Genomic DNA, 24,100 nt, shown 5'->3' on the forward strand with positions numbered 1-24,100 from the left:
TGCTGTCTTTATGATCCAACGAATGTTGGCAATTTGATCTCTGGTTCCTCTGCCTCTTTGAAACCCAGCTTGTACACCTGGAAGTTTTCAGTTCACATGCTACTGAAGCCTAGTTAGAAGGATCTTGAGCATAACCTTGCTAGCATGTGAAATGAGCGCAACTGTACAATAGTTTGAACATTCTTTGGCATTGCCCTTCATTGGAATTGAAATAAAAACTGACATTTTCCAGTCTTGTGGCCACTCCTGAGTTTTCCAAATTTGCTGACATATTGAGTACAACACTTTAACAGCATCATCTTTTAGGATTTGAAATAGCTTAGCTGGAATTCTGTCACCTCCACTAGTTTTTGTTTTGGTTCGGTTTGGTTTTTTTGTAGAAATGCTTCTAAGGCCCACTTGACTTCACACTTCCGTATGTCCATATGTGGTGAGTTATGTAGTGAGTGACCACACCATCATGGTTATCTGGGTCATTAAGACCTTTTTTTGCATAGTTCTTCTATGTATTCTTGCACATCTTCTTGATCTCTTCTGCTTCTGTTAGGTCCTTACTGTTTCTGACCTTTATTATGCCCATCCTTGCATAAAGTGTTCCCTCAATATCTCCAATTTTCTTGAAGAAATCTCTAGTCTTTCCCATTCTGTTGTTTTCCTCTAATTCTTTTCATTGTTCATTTAAGAAGGCCTTTTTATCCCTCATTGCTATTCTCTAGAACTCTGCTTTCAGTTCAGTATATATTTTTCCCTTTCTCTCTTGCCCTTCACTTATCTTCTTTCCTTAAAAATTTGTAAAGCCTCCTGAGACAACCACTTTGCCTTTTTGTATTTCTTTTTTGAGGGGATGGTTTTGGTCACTGCCTCCTCTACAATGCTATGAACCTCCATCCATAATTATTTATGCTCTCTGCCTACCAGATCTAGTCCCTTGAATCTATTTATCCCCTCCACAGTATAATCAGAAGAGATTTTATTTAGGTCATACATGAATGGCCTAGTGGTTTACCCTACTTTTTTCAGTTGGAGCCTGAATTTTGCAATAAGGAGCTGATAATCTGAGCCACAGTCAGCTCCAGATCTTGTTTTTGCTGACTGTAGAGCTTCTCTATCTTCAGCTGCAAAGAATATAATCAATCTGATTTCAGTATTGACCGTCTGGTGATATCCATGTGTAGAGTTGTCTCTTGGGTTGTTGGAAAAGGGTGTTTCTATGACCAGCATGTTCCCTTGACAAAATTCTGTTAGCCTTTGTCCTTTTTCATTTTGTACTCCAAGGCCACACTTGCCTGTCATTCCAGGTATCTCTTGTCTTCCTACTTCTGCATTCTAATCCCCTACGATGAAAAGAACATTTTTTTTGGTGTTGGTTCTAGAAGGTCTTGTAGGTCTTCACAGAACTTCATAGGTCAACTTCAATTTCTTCAGCATCAGTGGTTGGGCATAGTCTTAGATTACTGTGATGTTAAATGGTTTGCTTTGGAAATTAACCAAGAGCATTCTATCATTTGGGGATTGTACCCAAACCCTACATTTGTGATGCTTCTGTGGATTGTGAAGGCTACTTCATTTCTTCTAAGGGATTCTTGTCCACACTACTAGATATAATGGTCATCTGAATTAAATTTTCCCATTCCCTTCCATTTTACTTCACTAATTCCTAGGATATTAATGTTCAATCTTGCCATCTCCTGCTAGACCACATTCAGCATACCCTGATTCATTAACCTAACATTTCAGATTCCTGTGCAATATTCTTTACAGCATCGGACTTTACTTTCACCACCAGACACATCCACAACTGAGAGTTGTTTCCGCTTTAGCCCAGGCGCTTTGTTCTTTCTGGAGCTAATAGTGATTGTTCTTGGCTCTTCCCCGGTAGCATATTGGACACCTACCAACCTGGGGGGCTTATCTTCCAGTGTCATATCTTTTTGCCTCTTCATACTGTCCATGGGGTTCTCTAGGCAACAGTAGTGGAGTGGGTTGCCATTTGCCCAAGCTCAACAAAGTTGTGATTCATGAAAAGGAAGTTAAATATACTTCAAACAAAACAGTGGCAAAGTCTGTGAGCTTGACAGAGAGGGGAATTAATCTTTGACCCTGTATAGCATTCATCTTTTCAGTTTACTGTGGTACCTGAAGCCAAACTGCATTTTTCTAAAATCTTTACAACTGCCATATGAGGAGATTTTATCCTCCTGTTTTGCAAATGAGGGAGTTATGGACCTGAAAGTTAAGTCATTTGCCAAGATTCCATGGCTAATAAATATCAAAAGGGAATTTAAATCAGTGTGGCTCAGCTGATAAACCTTGAATGGCTTTTTGTTACATTTAGAAACAATTTCCATCCCAAACTGAATGTTAAGAATGTTGCCGAAATATTTACTTTTGGGTAATAATAATAATAATTTTTCGTTGAGAAAAAAAAGAATGAATCTGATCTTCTAGCCCAGCACTGAAGAATCTGCATGGGGCCTCCCGAACCTCTCCAGCATCCGTCCCTCCTTTGTCCCGTTGCTGGCTGACCTTCAGGCACCGTGTCTTCTTTCCCTCTCAAGCTCTGTACTTTGTTTCCTGGGCCTCAGAGCAATCCTATTTCAGTCTTCTCACAGCCTCTTCTCGTCACTCCATCCTAACTCAAATCTTCTCAGACCGCTTTCTTGCAGCAGGACTGTCCTTCTCCACTCTCTTCATTGCCTGATTTTATCATCTCCTTGCACATAAAGGGACTTGACATTATTTTACAGACTCGTTTTCTATATCTCACCCCTTATAGCGGGAGCCTCTTGGAGGCAGATCTCTGCCTAATTTACTGCTCTCTCCCCCGGGGTCAATATCTACCTCGCATAGAGGAAACTAACTTTTTATGGACAGGCTGGCTTCAATGCCCTTGAGTAAATGTGCCTGTTCCCTAATTCCTTCAGCCTTCACCAACTCTGTGACCACCAGGTGATAGAGATAGTTAAAGTTTTACAAAAGGTGACTTCAGTCTTTCAGTCTCAGAGAGATAACAAGTTCTCCAATTTGAGATGTGATAATAAACAGCACTTTTAGGGGTCATCTCTGAAAAGAGGATTTTAAATATATTAATTTATTTTTGTATTAGGTTATTGAATTAAAAAAGTAAGATATAAGAGTCAGACCCGGGCTAGTTCTTAGTTCTGTCCCATAGTTGCTAAAAGATCAAATCTTCAGAGTTCTGGCTTTTTCAGGTGTGAAATCAGTGTGACAGCCCACCTCACAATGTTGTGAGTATTAATAGCTTGGCGTGAAAAGCATAAATATTGTACATCTTGTGTTAGTTATGCAGTCATGTCCAACTGTTTGCAACCCCATGGACTATATGGCCCGCCAGGCTCCTCTGTCCATGCTGTCCATGAAATTCTCCAGGTAGTAATACTGGAGTAGGTAGCCATTCCCTTCTCCAGGGGATTTTCCAGACCCAAGGATTGAAACCAGGTCTCCTGCCTTGCAGGCAGATTCTTTACCATCTAAACCACTAAATGTAAATTAATTTTTAATTAATATAATTTTAAAAAATGTTTATTGGAGTATAGTTGCCTTACAATGTTTTTTTAGTTTCTGCTGTACTGGGAAGTGAATCAGCTATATGTATACATATTTGTTGTTGTTTAATCACTAAGTTTTACCCTACTCTTTGTGATCCCATAACTGTAGCCCTCCAGAGTCCTCTGTCCGTGAGATTTCCCAGGCAAGAATACTGGAGTGGGTTGCCAGCAAGAGGATTTTTACTGCTGAGCCACCAAGGAAGCCCCATATGTATACATGAACCCTTTTTTTAAAAAAAAATTGTTTCCAGAAAGTTACAGAACTATCAAATACCAAACTTAGCTTTTTAAAATGAGTCATAAATCTAAAGTGATAGAATAAGTCATGCAGAACACATGTTAACATAGGCCTGCCTGAGGGTCAGGCCAGGGAAGAAAGTCTTTAGTATTCATCATCAAAGTCATCTTAAATTGGAGTTGGAGTTAGGCCCCAGTGATAATAAAGGAAAAAGAGAAACATGATTTTGGTTTATATTAGGAGGTCCTATAAATGTATTATTATATAGTTATATTTACTATATATATATATAAAACTATATATTGTATAGTTATATTTACATAAAATATTTACAGTTGACCTTTGAACAATGTGGAGGTTAATTCAAGTATCATTTATAGTCAGCCTTCCATATCTGCAATCCTGCATCCATGGGTTCATCCAACCACAAGCTATGTAGTACTTCTGTATCTGCTATTGAAAACATATCCAAGTATAAGTGGACCTGTACAGCTCAAACCGGTGTTGTTCACGGGTCAACTGTACATGTATAAGTATATAGTCATACGTATTTATAATATGGATTATCTAACACCAAGCCATATATTACTGAATTTCTCTTTCTGAATTCTTACATGTAGCAATCTTTGAAACACCAAGATTTAAATCAGAATTAAACTAGTAAAAAAAGTGCCTTTGGTCTTGTTCTCTTGCCGATGGATTTTCTTCCCCAAGATGCTGCATCTGGAAATAGATATTCTGCAGAAGACACTGTGTTTGGATTCAAAATTCTGCATCAACTTAGGCAAAACCAAATGATGGTGTAGAGAAAGCTTGAACTTAAATATATTTCTTTAACATCACCTGTTGTTTACTTCACAATCAAGCTCTTTCTCAATCTACTTTTTAGATGGTGGTCTAGCAAGTCGCTTACAGCAGATTCAAGTGCCTGTGTTAGAAAGAGAGGTCTGCGAACGCACTTACTATTCAGCCCATCCAGGAGGAATCTCAGAGAAGATGATCTGTGCCGGCTCTGCAGCATCTGGAGGGAAAGATGTGGGCCAGGTGAGAGGATCCCGATTTTGCCAAGGAAGACAGGAAGTTGTTATCTGCTGGAGATTCTCCACAGACAAGAAGAATCCACTCTCAAAGTCATAGACAAGTGTGCCCGCAGCATCACACCACACCCCTATTCAAAAGCCAGACAGAAGCAGGCATCAGTCAGAGGGCAAGTGGGTACGTAGAAGAGCCCGTGAGAAGGTAGGAGAGGGCAACACCACTCAACTGACCTGCTGGTGAGATGTGTTCAGATATGCTTAGGGCTTTGGTTAAGGGGCAACGAGCAAATAAGGATTCTCAGTTAATGTATCCCACTTGTGATATAAGAATTTTATTGTTTCAAATTATTACTAAATTCCTGTGTACTCACACAGTTTTCTACCACAGAATAAAATAAAACAATCATGAGGAAAATGAGAACCTTTGAAAAAATGGTTTTCATATGCAATGGAAAACAAGTCACAAAGCAGTTGTTTAATTTCAGTGATACCACAGTGGTACGCTACACAGATGGACTTACAAGTCAGTTGGGCAAGCATGCTATTGGAGAGTTCAGCATTAAGTAAGAAAAAGACAGGATGTGTGCAAAAGGATTGCAAAATATCAGCTTTAATATCCACAGAGCCAACTGAAAAATGTGACTTAGGTATGCAACTGAGAAGCATTTCCAACAGGAAGTAGCCCTATCTTTAGCTCCTAGGCTGGATTTGAGAGAAGCTGCCTGAAGGAAGGCTGACACATACCTCCAGATTGGTATTTCCTTTCATGCTGGGCTAGAGAGGGAAGAAAGAATGAGTCTTGAATAGTTGTAGCTCTTTGATGGTACACCCCAGCCCCCACCACGAGGAAACATGAAGCAGTAGATGTCAGCTCTAAAGAGAGAAAACTGGGCTAAAATCTGGGTAGAAGTCTTTCCATGTAAAACATGAGAACAAAAGGAAGGGGGTCCCCTCTTAACTTTGAGTATAAATTTATTGTAGTTAAGCCTTTTGTGATGTCAAGTTCTATACAAATTCTGTTTTATGTTGTATATTATCCTAATTTGCATTCTCCAGAAGGCAGCCCTAAGAGGAGGATTCAGTTGTAGTGGTCTGCTTAGAAGTGCAGATATCAGCTGTAGGAATGTGAGGAGGTGGTACAGGGAAGGGGAGGCAGCCAGTCTAGGATGTGCAGTTAAGCCAGCTACCACAGTGGGGGGCTGAACTGAATCCTGCAGTGATAAACACATGTAGTACACTTACTCCCTTGGAGGAGTGAGGCAGCTTCCCCAAAGTGATGGCTGGAGGGCTGCAGGGGGGCACCTCTCATATTCTGGCTTACCTCGTGGGTGGGGTGAAGAGGGCAGGATCCCTGTGGCACAGAGCCAGATACTGACCGGAAGGTCTGAGGAGTATGAGAAGGGTTTCACACCCTCTGCTAGAGGATATTACTGTTACAGAAATCAAATAGAAAAGTGTTCTGATTCTGAATTAATGTGTTCTTTCTCCCTTTTTTGAGGGATGGTTTTTCTATTTTGAATCAAGAAAATTAACAAATAGCTCTGCTGTCTCTGTCATGTTTAATGGCATCTAACTTTAAGGAAAGACCTTAATCTATCAAGAGATCATAATAGAACTAGAGAGGGAAATAGATCTATGTAGAGGAGAGCCAAATACCATGATCTCACTTGGCACCTATTATTACTTCAGCTACATCCAGCTGTCACTTTGGCTGCAGTGTGACCAAATTTATAGCCAATATGAGAAAAGGAAAATAGGAGTTGAGATTCTGACCACGTGTGGCTAGCTTTCTCTTACAAAGAGTACTGATTTACTGAAAGGGTAGCTTCAGAAACTTGCTTTGACAGAATGGACTCTCATATTTCTGGCAGGTAATTGGTGTTTACCCTCCTGTGTATACGTGCACGTAATGGACCTGCTAATGTAATTTCTCATCCAGGAAGGTGAACATCAGAAGGCTGAAATGCAGAGACATGGGAGTCTCAGACACACCGTGCGGAATCCTGTGATTCTTTGCTCACCACAAATTTCAGATTGTTTTAAAAATTTCAAGTTCTTCGACCTATCAAGTGATTTCTGACTTCACAGAGTAGATACTTGTCTGGTTCTTGCTGACTTTTCCAATGTATTTCTTATTTCTCTCCCCTTGCTTACTATAGTCCAGCCACACTGATTGCTTTCTGACCTTCAAACTTGCCACATCCATGTCTAAATTGGGCCCTTAGCCCCGATATCAGTTCTACATATAATGCTGTTTCTCCAGATTTTAAAAATACAGCTCCTTCTTATTTTTCATGTATGAGCTCAAATGCTTATATATATATATATATATATATATATATACACACACACACACACATATATAATACATATGTGCATGCTAAGTCGCTTCAATGATGTCCAACTTTGTGTGACCCTATTGACTGTAGCCCACTAGGCTCCTCTGTCCATGGGATTCTCCAGGCAAGAATATTGGAGTGGGTTGCCATGCCCTCCTCCAGGGGATCTTCCCAAACAAGGGATGAAACCTGTATCTCTTACATCTCCTGCATTGGCAGGCAGGTTCTTTACCACTAGCACTGCCAGGGAAGCCCTTAACAGTCACATCTGAGTGTTAATATATAGTTTATTTTATGTAATATATTTATTATGTAAGTTAATATGTAATTTATATATGTGTGTATGCATATATATATTTATATATGTGTGTATGTGTATGTATATATATGTGTGTGTAAACATACACACAGCTACCTTTTTTCTCAACATTCACTCTGAGTATTCCTTTTATGGGTATCATTGCAATCTAATTTGTTTATACTCTTTTCTATAATGGCTAGCCCACAGTAGGCACTGAATAACTTTTTTTTAAGTAACTAATAGGCACCATTTGTTTATTAAAGATTTACTATGTACTAAACCCTGTGATAAGAACTGACTAAACAAGATAAATTAGACTTTTTCTGTATCATGAAATGTTTGTAATTGCCTGAAAAATTCTATATTGGGTATATGTTGGTACTGAATTAATGAGTGAATAAAAGACATATCAGACCATTTTCAAACTGGAAGGGAATCTTAATAATCTTCTGTGGGGGAAAAAACCTGGGCCCAAAGAAAATGTTAATTGTTCTACAATACAAATTAGGGAATCTGTCTCCTAGTCCCAATTCAGGATATCTACTGTAAAATTCTTCATATAAAATAAACAACTATATCAAATGTGTTATCAGCTCAGTTTATTTTAGAAGATAATTAAAATTTTAGTTAGGGTCTAAATACACTTGTATATATATAAAAAAAGCACCAATTAAAAATCAGAAAAGCTGTCTTTTAAAAAAATGCGAATCCTATATTTTAAGGTCTGATTATTTTCAGCTTTATTGAGATTAATTGACATATAACGTTGTATAAATTTAAAATGTACAGTGTGCTGATTTTTATACACATATGTTGTGAAGGGGCTTCCCAGATGGATCAGTGGTAAAGATTCCACCTGCCAATTCAGAGGATGCATGAGACAAGTGTTCAAGCCCTGGGTTGGGAAGATCCTCTGGAGGAGGAAATGGCAACCCAGTCCAGTATTCTAGCCTGAGGAACTCCATGGGCAGAGGAGCCTAGCAGGCTACAGTCCATAGAGTCACAAAGAGTCGGACAAAATTGATCAACTGAGCACACCTCACACAACTACCATTTCTTCTTATGTTGAGAACACTTATGATCTACTCTCTTAGCAACCGTATATAAGATCCTAGTCGCTAAGTCATGTCCAACTCTTTGAAGCCCCATGGCCTGCCAGGTTCCTCTGCCCATGGGATTTCCCAGACAAGAATACTTGAGCAAGTTGCCATTTCCTTCTCCAGGGGATCTTCACAACCCAGGGATCAAACCCATGCCTCTAAGAATTGGCAGGCAGATTCTTTACCACTGAGTCATCAGGGAAGCCCATTTCTGTGAGTTTAATTTTTTTTAGATTTCACATATATGTGATATAACATAGTCATTGTCTTTCCCTATCTGACTTTTCACTTAACATCATGTTCTCAAGGGTCACCCATATTCTCACAATGGGCAGGATTTCCTTTGTTCTCATAGTTGAATAATATTCCATCTTAATATTTAGTATTCTTATAGATAAATAACAAATAAACATATATCTAATATATATATATATGTGTGTGTATATATGTATATATTGCTTCCCAGATAGCTCAGTGATAAAGAATTTGCCTTCCAATGCAGATGTGGGTTTGATCCCTGGATTAAGAAGATACCCTGGAGGAAATGGCAACTCAGTCCAGTATTCTTGCCTGGAAAATCACATAGACAGAGGAACCTGGCAGGCTATAGTCCACGGGGTCACAGAGTGTCAGACATGACCTAGCAACTGAGCACTCTTAAAGTATCCATAACACACACACACACACACACACACACACACACACTACATCTTTTTTATCCATTCATCCTTTCACAGAAAAATGGATTGCTTCCATATATTGGCTAATGTGAATAAAGCTGCAATAAACATGGGATTACAGTTATCTCTTCAGTATCCTAATTTTATTTCCTTTGGCTGTATACCCAAAACTAGGATTGCTGTGTAATATAGTAGTTCTATTTTCCACAGTGATATATCAATTTATATTCCTATCAGTGTTGCAATAGGATTCTCTTTTGTCCACATCCTTGCAAACACTATTTCTTGTCTTTTTGATGAAAGATGATTAAACAGGTATGAGATGCTATCTCATTGTGATTTTGACTTTCATTTCCTGATGCTTGTGATGTTGGGCCCATTTACATATACCTATTGGTCATCTGCACATCTTCTTTGGAAATATGTCTATTCAGATCCTCTGCTCATTTTTAAACTGTGTGATTTTTGTTATTGATTTGTATGAATTTTATAATTTTGAATAATAACCCCATATCAGATATATGGTTTGCAAATATTTTCTCTCATTCCACATGTTGCATTTTTATCTTGATTGTTTCTTGTAATGTGCAGAAGCATTTTAGCTTGATGTAATCCCACTGACTGATTTTTGCCCCTCTTGCTTGTGCTTTTGGTTTCAGATCCAAAAAACTGATGCCACAAGCAAAGGAGCTTTTCCCTTGTTTTCCTCTAGGAGTTCTGCCTTTTGGGGCCTTATGTTTGTTTAAGTCTTTAATTTTTTATGGTGTAAACAGGGATTCAATTTTATTCCTCTGCTTCTGGATATCTAATTTCTCCAATTCCATTTACTGAAGAAATTAATCTTTCCTCACTGAATACTCTTTGTTCCCTTGTCAAATATTAGTTACCTATATAAATTAAGGTGTTTTTTTTCTGGGCTCACAATTCTGTCCCTTAGGTCTACATACCTGTTTTAACACCAGTACCATACTGTGTTGATTACTATAAATTTATAATGTATTTTAAGATTAGGAAATATGATGCCTCCAACTTTATTCTTTCTCAGGATTGCTTTGACTATGTGGGGGTCTTTGTTGTTCCATGTGAGTTTTAGGATTTTTTCCTTCATTTCTGTGAAAAACACCATTAAAATTTTGATATGGACTGCTGTGAATCTGTAGGTGGTTTTGAGTAGTATGGACATTTTAACAATATTAATTCTTCCAATCCATGAACATAGGCTATCTTTTCATTTATTTGTGTAAATAATTTTCAATTTTTTTCATCAAAGTGAAGTTTTTTTGTATAGAGATCTTTTGCCTCCTTGGTTAAATGTGTTCTGAAATATTTTATTATTCTGATGCTATCATATATGAAATTTTTTTAAATATGTTTTTTGTTGGTGTATAGAGACACAATTGATTTCTTTTTTCTATTTCAAAGAATTTTGTATTTGAGCTTTTGAAAATAATGTTTGGAGACACCGCATATGAATATCACTGTAATACACATGAACTATTCTATCAAACCCTTAAAATTAACATAAACTATCTCATAGCCAACAAAATAGGGGCTAGGTGCCAATTTTATTAGATAAATTGGTACAGCATTTTAATTATCATTTTATGTCTATCTAGGTGTAGCTGAAATTCAAAATTTACATCAAAGTAAAACTATATCAAAACTCAATGCCATACTAAATGTACTTGGCCTGTGCAGTAAAATTCTAGTCAGATTTCATTTTGATTCCCTTCTCATTCATGGCCCAGGTGGCCTTGATAGAAATGCAGGACTTTGTGCTGATCATCACACAACATACCACTGTCTTTTTTTATAACCTCTATAAAATGTTAAAGGGGAGATGTAGCATTAGCCCTGTGGAGCAGATCTTGCTTGATTACCTCAATCTGTCCAGCAGGACCCACTGTGAACTAGTGCAAGGTGCACAGCCTGTCACTGATTACAGGCAAGAGATTTCTGTATGTTTGTTTTGTATCCTGAAACTTTACTGTGTTCATTGATAAGTTCTAACAGTTTTTTGGTGAAGCCTTTAAGATTTTCTGTAGAAAAGATTATTTTGCCTGAAAATAAACACAATTTTACTTCTTCCTTTCTGGTTTGGGTGCCTTTGTTTCCTTTTCTTGCCAGATTGCTCTGACCAGAATAGGCATGGTGAGGATGAGCACTTTTGTCTTGTTCCTGCTCTTAGAGGAACAGCTTTTAACCTTTCACTGTTGAGTAGGATGTTAAGCGTGGGTTTGTTATATATGACCTTTATTATGTTGAGTTATGTTTTGTTTATATCCAAGTTCTTGAGAGTTTTTAATCATGAAAGAATGTTGCATTTTTCAAATGTTTTGTTTGTACTATTGAGATGATACAACTTTTCACTTTCACATTTATTGATTTGCATATATTGAAAAACTCTTATATCACTGGAATAAATCCCATTTGATTATGGTGATTGATAGTATATTTAATATACTGCTGAATTCAGTATGTTAGTATTCTGCTGGGGATTTTTACATCTATATTCATTGGGGATATTGGCCTGTAATTATCTTTTCCTGTGGTGTTCTTATCTGGCTTTGGTATGAGGATAATGCTGACTTCATAAAATGATTTTTGGAGTATTCCCCCCTCTTCAGTTTTTGGGAGGAATTTGAGAAGGATTCTTTATTTAAATGTTTAATGAAATTCACTAGTAAAGCCTTCTGGTCCTGGACTTTTCTTTTTTATGATATTCTTCATTAGTGATTCATTCTCCTTTCTCATATTAGTTTATTGTGATTTTCTTTTTCCTCTTAATTTGGTGTTAATAGGTTGCATGTTTCTGGGAATTTATTTCTTATAAATTACCCAATTTTTTGGTTTTAAGTGTTCATAATGGTCTCTTATAATCCTTTGTATTTCCGGAATACCAGCTGTAGTGTCTCCTCTTTCCTTTCTTTTGCCATTTCATTTATTTATGTCTAAGTGTTCTAAGGTATACCAAGTGACAAGGAATAAATCTTTTAAAAAGTTAAAGAAATATGTTTTGAATAAATTAATTATTCATGTTCCAAAATTGAAAGCAGGAGTTCTGATTAAAGCAATTTTAGAACATGTTTTCTTGGTGTTTCAGGGAGATTCTGGTGGACCATTAGTGTGTAAACATGAAAAAGGTCCCTTTGTCCTCTATGGCATTGTCAGCTGGGGAGCTGGCTGTGCCCAACCAAGGAAGCCTGGTGTATTTGCCAGAGTGAGTGTCTTCCTGGACTGGATTCAATCCAAAATCAAAGGTAAATATTTTTCATATATTATAAAAAGTTTCTTCTGTTTTTAGAGTGGGCTTGGGAGAGGTGAGAGTGATAGAAATAGCATTATAAAAGAAAAGACAATAACATAGTATTTTATTTTAGTTTCTAAATATAAAATTCTATAAGAATAACTTCCTCCTTAGGCAATGTTATGGTAAAATTGACTTTTCCTGAGGCTGCTTTAATCCTAGATTTGCATTCTTTTTGGAAAATCTGTGCTCTGGAACAGACTACATTTTGTCCTTAGGCTTTCATCTTTATTTACTTTTAACATGTCTCCCCAGATGCAGGTCCTGTTTTACTCCAGATGAAAAATGAAAGCAAAATCTTAACAAGACAACAATTGCCACCACCCACACCCTCAAGAGACAGTGCATCTGGCCCAGGTAGTAGATGTTCACATTATCCCATTAATAGAGCTAATAAGAATTTAGCAAAAAGCATTGCTTATCTGGATTCACTAATTTTCTTTGGAGTACCATAAACTGTTTTCATTCTGGTTGGTAGTTTAAGTTGAAGGGCAGGTGAGCTATTTATTGTTACTGTCTACGGATCTTTTCTGGGACTTCCTGTGGCTCAGACGGTTAAGCGTCTGTCTACAATGTGGGAGACCTGGGTTTGATCCCTGAGTCGGGAAGATCCCCTGGAGAAGGAAATGGCAATCCACTCCAGTACTATTGCCTAGAAAATCCCATGGACAGAGGAGCTTAGTAGGCTACAGTCCATGGGGTCGCAAAGAACTAGAAAAGGGATCTTATCTAGTTCATAGACACAGCTATTACAGGTTAAAAAAAAATTATCTTAATGGTTATAAACAGTGCTTGAATTTTGGAAAAATTCACAGAATTATTCTGATCTCTGAACTGTTTATTCCTGCATGAACAAAGGTCCTTAGCCTTTCAGATATCTTGCTAGACAAAGATTCTGGATATGAGATGACTAAGACCAGCATTGCTGTTAGTGTCTCTCTTAGTTCTTCCACACTGTGAGTGTCTGTTTGCTAATAGGATTATATTTTTAGTTAAAAGCTAAAAGCACCTGGTCTTTTGAAAAGACTCTGATGCTGGGAAAGATTGAAGGCAGGAGGAGAAGGGGACAACAGAAGATAAGATGGTTGGATGGCAGCACCTACTCAATGGACATGAGTTGAGTAAACTCCAGGAGTTGGTGATGGACAGGGAAACCTGGTGTGCTGCAGTCCATGGGGTCGCAAAGAGTCAGACACACCTAAGTGACTGAACTGGATGAAACTGAAAAGCACCTGGAGATTTAGAAGTCTGTGAAAGATTTACAAGAAGATAAAAATTCCATGATAACCATCATTCTTGGTTTCCAAATGGTCAGGGTCTTTCCCTTTTCACCCATCTCTGCTTCATCCACTCCCACATACACTCAAGTCCAGGAGACAACTAGAAAGAGTTGGAGAAAAACTGAAGAGGAGTCCAGAGAGAACAAGACTTGCTAGAGGGATAACTTTCAGTAGAAGAAAGCAGATGAGATCTAGTGTCCAGGTGGAAGGACTGGTCTTGGGCAGGAGCAAAGTGCGGTTTATCCATTGTTTTGCCAAATGGAAAGCAGAATATTTAGGCATGGGTGCTCTTTATGGGTACCTGTGGGAATGAGAGCTGCTGGCAATTGTCCTCTAATTGCTTATTTCCTCAGCAGGTGAAACAGAGGATTGTAGAAGAGAGTTTGAGAGTTTTGAGAGAGAAAAAAGAAAGTATTAAATAGCTTTCGAATAGCTATCAGGGAAGCCCTATGGACTAGGAAAATGTAGTAGAATTTTTTGGCAGCATAAAAGCCTCTGAAATTAATGATCATAAGTTTAGAGGGAGACCAATCCATCTATGGGGTCACACAGAGTTGGACACGACTGAAGTGTTAGCAGCAGTGGCAGCAATCAGTTGGTCTGGTTGTTTCCCTCTGGAGACACTGAGGTGTACCACATAGATGCAGCACGGGTGCAGAGAAGGTTCGATCACAGTGGGTTTTTCCAAGTCTACAAGAGTATAAGGGAATTGGGAGTGTGTGTGTGTGAGGAAGGGATTAAAATGATACATGGTTGGAATTTAAGCTGGGGGAAAGAGTAAAACAAGGATGAATGATAAGTTAAAAAATAAGAAAAGGTGGTGGGATAGATGAATTACAAGTCTCAAAAGATGTTTTGGTGTAAGCTGAAAAATAGAAGGTTGTGGCTGGAGATGGTGGTTCTTGAAACTGAGTTTACGCGAGGCTTGTAATTACTGCTAATAACCAGGTGTGTAGGGGCTGATCACTGGGATGAGTGAATGAGGTCAAGTGAAGGACAGGATTACTGGAGGGAAGTTGAGAATTGAGAAGCTTCAGTGCTGGAGTCATCATCTATGTGCCTGTTGAAATCAGCAAGATATAAAATAAGCATAATGTTGGAGAAAATAACTGCTAAAATCTTCTAGGAATGAAGTGGAGTAACTCAGGGCCCTGTTACCTTATGGGTGGTATGTTCTGACAACACAAGAGTCAGGAGTCAAAACTAGAGTCTAAGAGTCAAATTTAGATTAAAATTAAATCTGAAATTGGGATTGAGATGGAGAGTAGAATTTAAGATCATTTTGATGATTTGAGTTAACAATTTTAATGAGTGCTGAAAGAAGTAATCTATGTGAAGCCCTCAGAATAGGGATGGTATGACCTATGGAAAGAGTCAATAATTGTGGGAGTGGTGATAGTGAATATGGTGAAGTCGCTCAGTCGTGTGCGACTCTTTGTGACCCCATGGACTGTAGCCTACCAGGCTCCTCTGTCCATGGGATTTTCCAGGCTATAGTCCTGGAGTGGATTGCCATTTCCTTCTCCAGGGGATCTTCCCAACCCAGGGACTGAACCCGGGTCTGCTGCATTGTAGACAGATGCTTTACTGTCTGCACCACCAGGGAAGTCTATCCAGGGAGTGGTGATAGTGCCCATCAAATGTATTCTTTGTTCTGTCTCATTCAGACTGTTAGAAAGTGGGGACTTCCCTGGTGGTCCAGTGATTAAGACTCTGTGCTTCCAATGCAGAAGGTGGGGGTTCAACCCTTGGTCGAGGAGCTAAGATGCCACATGCCATGGGGCGTGTCCAAACAAAACAAAACAAGCTATTAGAAAATGAACATTGCGAAAATGTAAAGAAGATATTGCACATTTGCGTGTGTTCAGAAATAATTATGCATACCAAAGAACTTTGAAAGCTTTACATATAAAAGGGTATTGTTTTGTTCTACTTCTCTGAATATTCTGTGAGAATAAGTATTAGGACTCTGCCATCTTTAACACCCACCCACTCCCACCACTTGCTTTTCACACAAGGGAATAAATGAATCTTAGCAATGGTTTTTTGAAATTGTTACCCTAATTATAAAAAATAGTGACTGCTTGGGAATTCATGACTTTATATGATTCAGTTCCTTTTCCAGGCAGATTTATAGTGGAGGATTCATGTAGAGAGGAAAAAAGATTGCAAAGACACGTTGGGACTAGACTCGGAAAGACCTTGCAAGCCACTGTAGTTGGCTTTGAGCAAGCGAGAAAAGAGCTTAATTCTTCTGTTTCATCATTCTCTGATTGAAGGACATGATGGGGGAAGATTCGAGACTGCAAAATCAGTTAGGTTACTATAACATCCAAGTAGACCTAAGAAATACCTAAGTTAGACCATAATAGCCATGTAAATGAAAAAGAGAAAAATTCACAGAAGTAACAGAAAACCAAGCAATTGAATAGAATCCTGAATTCTTGGAACATTTCCTTTCACCTCTGCCACTGTTCATCTCTCTTGTTCAGTAAAGTATATTAACATAGGGGTCTCCTCAGTTAGAATGTTATTTCTCTATGGCAGAGCATGTATAATGATGTATGTATTGCTCCAGGTCCGGTCTGCAAAGGACCACACTGGAGAAGAGACTACCCTCTGAGGTGTAGGCCCCAAGGGTTGGACTCTTAAGACAATCTGGACTGAAGGGGCAGCAGATTGGTTGGTCTACAGATTACAATTCTCATCTCTGGGGCGAGAGGTCCCAGGTTCAGATCCTGGACAAGCCCCCAAGATGATAGCTTACGGTGAACGGTGTCAGATTCCTGATCTCCGAAGAAGAAGATTTAACTTTGGGACCAGGGACCAGGCTTCATCACTCAAGAGCTTTTGTAGAGCAGAGTTTTATTAAAGTGTTAAAAGAGACAGAGAAAGCTTCTGACATAGACAATCTGAATGTGCCCAGAGATCTCCCCACAAGCTCCCGTCCTAATTACACCTGAGGAACCCTGGGTATTAATAACTGGGGAGGGCCAGTCAGTTGACTTCTTTTGGACACCAGGGCAACTTTCCCTGTGCTCACTGAAGCCCCTGGTCCGCTTTCCTCCTGATCCACTACTGTAATGGGACTGTCTGGATGAGCCAAACATTATTATGTCAGTCATCCTTTAAGTGGCAACTTTCTCTGTGCTGTTTCCTCACGAGTTTCTAATCATGCCAGCGTCTCCCTCACCCCTTCTGGGGAGGGATATATTGAACAAGGTCCAGGTCGCTGTTTTCATGAATATGGAATCAGCTCTTTTTAATGGAACAATCTGTAAATCCTCAAGTGTGGGCTGATGAAAAAAACTGTGGGTTGAGGACAAAATGCTGTTCCTGTCCTTAAAAGCTCAAAGACCCTCACCTATTTCCACATCAAAAGCAGTATCCCCTAAAGCCTGAGGTTAAGGAAGGGTTAATAGCCATCATTGAGAATTTAAAGGAGCAGGGGCCATTAATTCCCTGTAATAGTCCGTACAACACTCCTATTTTGGGTGTGGAAAAGTTAAATGATAAATGGAGACTAGTTCAAGATTTACAAATAATAAATGAGGCTGTGGTTCCTTTTACTCATATGCCAAAAACAAATGGATTTTCTTGTTTACAAGTCTATGTCAGAAACTTTCTCTATCCCTTTTTATACTTTAATAAAACTCTGCTCTACAAAACTCTTGCGTGATCAAGCCTGGTCCCTAGTCCTGAAGTTAAATCTTCTTCGGAGATCACAAATTCAACACCGTTCACCATAAGCTATCATATTCATCAATCAAAATGTGAAATCAAACCAATATTGTAAACCAATCATCAACCAATTAAAAATAAATATTTTTAAAATGTGTTCATTTGAATACGAGTATTTCAGTTGTAATCGTTCAAAAAATTGTTATCAAGGGAATAGACATAGGGAAAGAAGGAAGAGCCAAGGATGTCACCCGAAGGAGAAGCCAATGTCAGGGTCAGTGGGACAGAGCGCTCCTAGCATCTGAAGCTCTGCAGGTACCAGTGCAGGTACAGGAGTGCCCTTAGACTTAAGAACAAATTGCAGATGACATTCAAAGTGTATTCAGCAAATTCTCCTTTCCTGACCTCAATTGCAGACTTCATTTGTCCCAGCAAGATAAGTGCTTATGGAAACCAAACAAGCTTTTAGGAACAGATCTTCAGTTGTATGTCAAAGAAGGAAAGAAATGAAAACAGGCTGCCATTAGAGAATACAGTGCAGTCCACTTTGCATTTTCTAAGAAATTTTAAAAATTCAGTTAAAAGTCATTTTGAATAATTATTATTTAAATTCTACTTTTACAGTCTCATTTCAAAAAACTAGGACACATTAAATGGGGTGATCATTTTATCGAAGAACTTATAACTGATGGTAATTAAGTTTTATTTTTCTTTTTGCAAGCCTAAATTATTCAAATTTATGATAGAATCTCACTTTTCTTTGTCTTTTTGAGTTGGTCTCTGGTGTCTGTGTGTTCTAAATCATAGGCTGTTACTCTGAAGTGGAGTTAGAAGAGCCCAGAGGCTTTTTTTCATCTCCAAGATATCCACTGGATTATAGAGGAAAACTGGAATGTTCTTGGGTGCTCCGAGTTTCACCAAGCAGTATGGCAAAATTTACAGTTGAGTATCTGTTACTCCCTGGGTCTCGTATGTGTCAAGACTCAGCTCTGATTATTTATGAAGAAAACCACAGTGAGAGAAGGATGTCAGGTAAGCCTTAGGGGCATTTATATGTGTGCTTTTCCTGGGTAAGCAGCTTAAGATCAAAGGGAGAGTTAAACTTGGCAATAATACCTCTGAAATGTTGACTTATGTAATGTAGGCATATTTTTATGTGTTTATTTTTAGACATGTTTAATATTTTCAAATTTGAATTCACAAAACAGGTATACTAAAGGTTGAGTGAGTGTGTTTGTATGTATGTGTATTCAGAAAAAAAAAGGCAAGAGAGCCCATCTTCAAACGTAGCAGAATCATACTGGAATGCCAGAAGTATGTATATGACCAAGGAGGGATTAAGATAATTAAAAATCATGTAGGACCTAGAGTGTTGAATTTTAAAATACAGCAAGACACATTGCTACTGCTGCTACTGCTATGTAGCTTCAGTCGTGTCTGACTCTGTGCAACCACATAGATAGCAGCCCACCAGGCTCCTCCGTCCCTGGGATTGTCCAGGCAAGAACACTGGAGTGGGTTGCCATTTCCTTCTCCAAAGCATGAAAGTGAAAAGTGAAAGTGAAGTCGCTCAGTCGTGTTCGACTTCGCGACGCCATGGACTGCAGCCTACCAGGCTTCTCCATCCATGGGATTTTCCAGGCAAGAGTACTGGAGTGGGTTGCCGTTGCCTTCTCTGGCAAGACACATTAGGTTTTTAAAATGGTGGAACTGAAAAGTTTGCTAATAACATACCAACTGTCATTTCATTTCATGTATGGGCAAACCTATTGTATTTAGCAAAACAAAATTCCCAGCTCTTGTTTGTATAGGTATAATACAGGGTTTTTGGCTCTCAGTAAAGGGGAATGGTGCTAGTGGTAAAGAATCCGCCTGCCAATGCAGGAGACGTAAGAAGATCCCTGGGAGGAGGACATGGCAATCCACTCCAGTATTCTTGCCTGGAGAATCCCATGGACAGAGGAGCCAGGTGGGCTATAGTTCTTGGGGTCGCAAAGAGTCAAACATGACTGAAGTGACAGCATGCACAAAGCAGGAGGTGGGAAGGTGCTGGAAATAATTTGGTTGATGGGGACACCTGGAAAGAGAAGTTTATGTATGGTACTGTGAGTGTATGTGGTTGACACACAAATGTGCGTGCTTGATTCAGGACTATATGGAAGCCAGGGAATTGCTTTGAGGTTGAGATTGTTTTCTTTGGAAAAATTCTGAGATTGAATTATTGACTTAAAAGGCACAACCATTTATTTAAAGATTCTTTCTTTAGAAATACTGTCTCATTTAAACTGCAGAGGAAACCATTAACTGGCCTGTCCACTGCACATTTTCCCCCTATGATCAGATCACCTCCCCATCGACCCTGATTGAAATGGCTTGAGGTCTCCTTGTAACTGCAATGAAATCCAGAATGCACAGCATGACATTCGCCTCCCACTCCCTTAGCTCATCACACTCTGCTCTCAGGGCCCTTGTCCATCTACCTCTCCCAGCTCTCCAAAGAGCTCTTCTCCATCCAGTCAAGTCTTGACTAGAATGTGCTTTCATTTTTTTATTTGACATTTTAAATACAATTTTAAAGATTACTTTCAATTTACAGTTATTACAAAACAACACATCCTTGAGCCTGTCTTACACCCGAACAGTTGGTACCCACCTCCCCCATCCCTCTATTGCCCCTCCCCCTTCCCCACTGGTAACCACTAGTTTGTTCTCGTATCTGTGAGTCTGCTTCTTTTTGTTATATTAACTAGTTGTGGAGTTTTTTAAATTCCACATATAAGTGATATCATACAAGTATTTGTCTTTCTCTGTCTGACTTATTTCACTTAGCATAATGCCCTTCAAGTCTATCGATGTTGCTGCAAATGGCAAAATTTTGTTATTTTTAAATGACTGAGTAGTATTCCTTTGTGTGTGTGCGTATCACATCTTCTTTATCCATTCATCTGTTAACGGATGCTTAGGTGCTTATATATTTTGGCGAGGGTAAGTAACGTGCTATGTACATTGGGGTGTGTGTATCTTTTGAACTGGTGTTTTTTATTTTTTTGGATATATACCCCAGGAGTGGAATTGTTGGGTCGTATGGTAGTTTCATCTTTAGCTTTTTGAGAAACCTGATACTATTTTCCACAGTGGCTGTACCAATTTACATTCCCACTGACAGTGTACAAGGGTTCCCTTTTCTCCTCAGAGAACACACTTTCCTAAAGAGGCCTACCTGATTGATGAGAACTGCATCACCTCCCACCTCCGGAATTCTTAACGGCCCTTCTCTTGGCATTATTGTCTTCTAACCTATGATGTTGTTTCATGTGTTCATACCTGTGTCTTCCCTACTAACATGAGCTTCTCGAGGACTGAAACTTGTCTCTTCGTGTCAGGAATCCCGTATTTAGAATAGTCCTGGATACACAGAAGGCATTTAGTAAATGACTGACTGAACGGTCACCTCCTCAGATAGACATTCTAAGTCTAAAGGACCATCACCCTTTCCCTGTCATGGTCTTTTTCTGTCATATTCTGCACATGTTCTACACATGTCATTTCATGTGTAGCAGTGGTCTCTATTTGAAATCTTCATTTACCTGACCAAAATGAAAGTGCCATGAGAGCAGGGATCTGGCTATTTTCTTCCCCTCCTATATTTTCCCAAATTGAAATAACAGAGTCTCAGACATTTGTTTTGCATGAATGCATACTACTAAATTTGAGCCTCTTTCACCATGCCTTTAATCTGATATTGTCAATTTAATAAGCACTTTTACTTTGTTTAATCATTAATGGGGATACTTTTTTTCCATTTATCTATAGCTATCCATAGTTAGCTATCTACATTTTCAAATTCCTTGTTGCTACCATTATTTTTAAATTTGAGTATTGATCTTATTATTGGTTTATAGGGGCTATATATATATATATATATGTGTGTGTGTGTATGTGTGTGGGTGTGTATATAATTATGTAAAACAATTTTTCCTTTGTCATAAATTACAAGTACTTATTTATAAGGTTGTCATTTGCCTTTAAATTTTGTGTATTTGTATGTTGATATAAATATTTTTAAATTTATTGATTTAAATATATTTCTATGTATTTTCATCTTTGATTTATCTCATTGCTTTTATTTTTAAAAATTTCCCAACTAAGGTCAGAAATTTTTAATTAAAAAAAAAGCTTAATCCTGCTGAAATACATTTTCTCACATGGTGTTAGTGTTGTGTTAATGTTAGTCGCTCAGTCGTGTCTGACTCTTTGAGACCCCATGGACTGTAGCCCACCAGGCTCTTCTGTCCATGCACTTCTCTAGGCAAGAATACTGGAGTGAGTACCCATTCCTTTTTCCAGGGTATCTTTCTGACCCAGGGATCAAACCCAGGTTCCCCACATTGTAGGCAAATTCTTTACTGCTGAGAGACCAGGGAACCCCTCTCATATGGTAAAATGATTTATGACTGATTCCTTTTTTAGAAAAAAATGATTTCCTCTTTAATTTATAGCTATTTTATCATATACTGGGGCTTCTCTCACAGCTCAGTTGGTAAAGAATCTGCCTGCGATGCAGGAGACCCCAGTTCAATTCCTGGGTCGGGAAGATCCACTAGAGAAGGGATAGGCTACCCCCTCCGGTATTCTTGGGCTTCCCTTGTGGCTCAGCTGGTAAAGAATCTGCCTGCAATGAGGGAGACCTGGATTCCATTCCCTAGGTTAGGAAGATCCCCTGGAGAAGGGAAAGGCTACCCACTCCAGTATGCTGGCCTGGAGAATTCCATGGACTATGCAGTCCATGGGGTCGCAAACAGTTGGACATGACTGAATAACTTTCACTTCACTTCACTTTATCATATACCAGGCTCTCAAAGAGAAATAAATGATTTCTGGAAAAACTAGGCTTCCCTGGTGGCTCAAACAGTAAAGAATCTGCCTACAGTGCAGGAGCCTTGGGTTCGATCCCTGGATGGGGAAGATCCTCTGGAGAAGGGAATGGCAACCCACTCGAGTATTCTTGCCTGGAAAATTCCATGGACAGAGGAGCTTGGTAGGCTGTAGTCCATGGGGTTGCAAAGAGTAGGACACGACTGAGTGACTAACACTTGCCTTTTTCATTGTTATCTACTGAAAACCATGCTTGACTTTGTTGTAGATTAACTGTGGAAACCCTATAATTTTTCAACCTACCATTTCTTTGATTTGAAATTGTCAGCTTGAAACCTGTAAAATTGTTCTGTCCTTCAGATAATAGCTAGCAGAACTGTAAGGCTATGATAGAGATATTACCTCTTACTCAAGTTGGATAGTATCCTTGTACACTGCAAATGCTATGTTTTTCCCTGTGGGAGCCAGCAACCATTCAAGAGCTGGATTCATCTCTATTTGCTACAAATAAATATTGACTCACTCTTCAAATAGTATTTCAGCATCATTTACTCTAATATATTATGCCAACTAATGATTTTTTCTTCTTGTAAATAATCTTTTCCCTTCCTTACTCCCTACAAATATATGTGGGACACCTACTATGGGTCAAGGATTGACTTTTCTTGGTTGTGGGCATCCAATAGTGAACAAAATGGACAAAAAATCCCTGCCCTTACCACCATATATTCTAGGGGGGAGAGGACACATAATATGATAAAATATATAATATATTAGACAGAAGGACTAAGGGAAAATGAGGTGGGAAGAGAGAGAAAAAGCATATGGGATTGCAGATGCCATAGAATTGGGTGCAGAATAACCAGCTTTCTGAGCAGATAACATTTAAATAATTATTTCAGAAAGACACTGAATTATTCTTGATAGTAGGCGAGTTTGATTCTAAGAAATTCATGGGATCTTTCTATACCTTCTTAATCAGCCCTCTGAATCATTTTAGAATTATGGTTATAATTTTACATTCTCTTTGACTTAGGTTCTCAAAGTAAAGCAATCAAAAGAAGAGTGGCTGTAGGGAGAGATGGTATAGGGAGGGAGGTGGGAGGGGGGTTCAGGATTGGGAACTCATGTACACTTGTGGCGGATTCATGTTGATGTATGGCAAAACCAATACAGTATTGTAAAGTAAAATAAAGTAAAATTTAAAAAAAGTTTCCATCATGGATTTCACAGTGATGTATTTTTAATAAATAGGTTACTTTCCTAGGAGAGAAATGGCATATCAGCCTCATATTAAAGATAAAATAATGTGCTACCTACTGTCTTTCATGGGAACAATGGGACATAACAGACTGTAACAAGTATTCAATTTTGGGATCTAGGTTCTGCTCCTGACTCCCCACCCCCTAGTCCGTGACTTTGGGTGAGTCATTTGAATTCTAGAATGCTGTTCCTCAATTTGCAGAGTGGAATTTAGTTGCCATGCCTAAACTAGAAACTTTTAAAAATGTTCTTCTTTTTTATCAAATTTGATTTTTTTAACCTAGGTAAATTATGTGGAAGAAGGCTTTATCCAATGGTTTTCATGAGCTCTGGACCACTGGTGAGGGTGACATTTCATTCCAGTGTGCAAGGTGCTTTTGGCATAAATTATATTGTCTTTAGAGTCCAAGGTATGTTCTAACTTATAAAG

General features: G+C 38.6%; 1 protein-coding gene across 1 annotated transcript in view; it reads left to right on the forward strand.

The window, feature by feature from the left end:
* OVCH1 (ovochymase 1) overlaps window positions 1-24,100 on the forward strand; it is a 110,577-nt gene that overhangs the window by 30,993 nt on the left and 55,484 nt on the right. The window contains exons 12-16 of the mRNA XM_068971491.1: window positions 4,697-4,851; window positions 12,368-12,524; window positions 12,833-12,928; window positions 18,340-18,564; window positions 23,955-24,080. Of these exons, the coding sequence (XP_068827592.1) occupies window positions 4,697-4,851; window positions 12,368-12,524; window positions 12,833-12,928; window positions 18,340-18,564; window positions 23,955-24,080 (759 nt within the window). The remainder of the gene's footprint in view (window positions 1-4,696; window positions 4,852-12,367; window positions 12,525-12,832; window positions 12,929-18,339; window positions 18,565-23,954; window positions 24,081-24,100) is intronic.

This window comes from Capricornis sumatraensis, chromosome 4 (assembly GCF_032405125.1).
Source record: "Capricornis sumatraensis isolate serow.1 chromosome 4, serow.2, whole genome shotgun sequence".
Taxonomy (NCBI): Eukaryota; Metazoa; Chordata; class Mammalia; order Artiodactyla; family Bovidae; genus Capricornis; species Capricornis sumatraensis.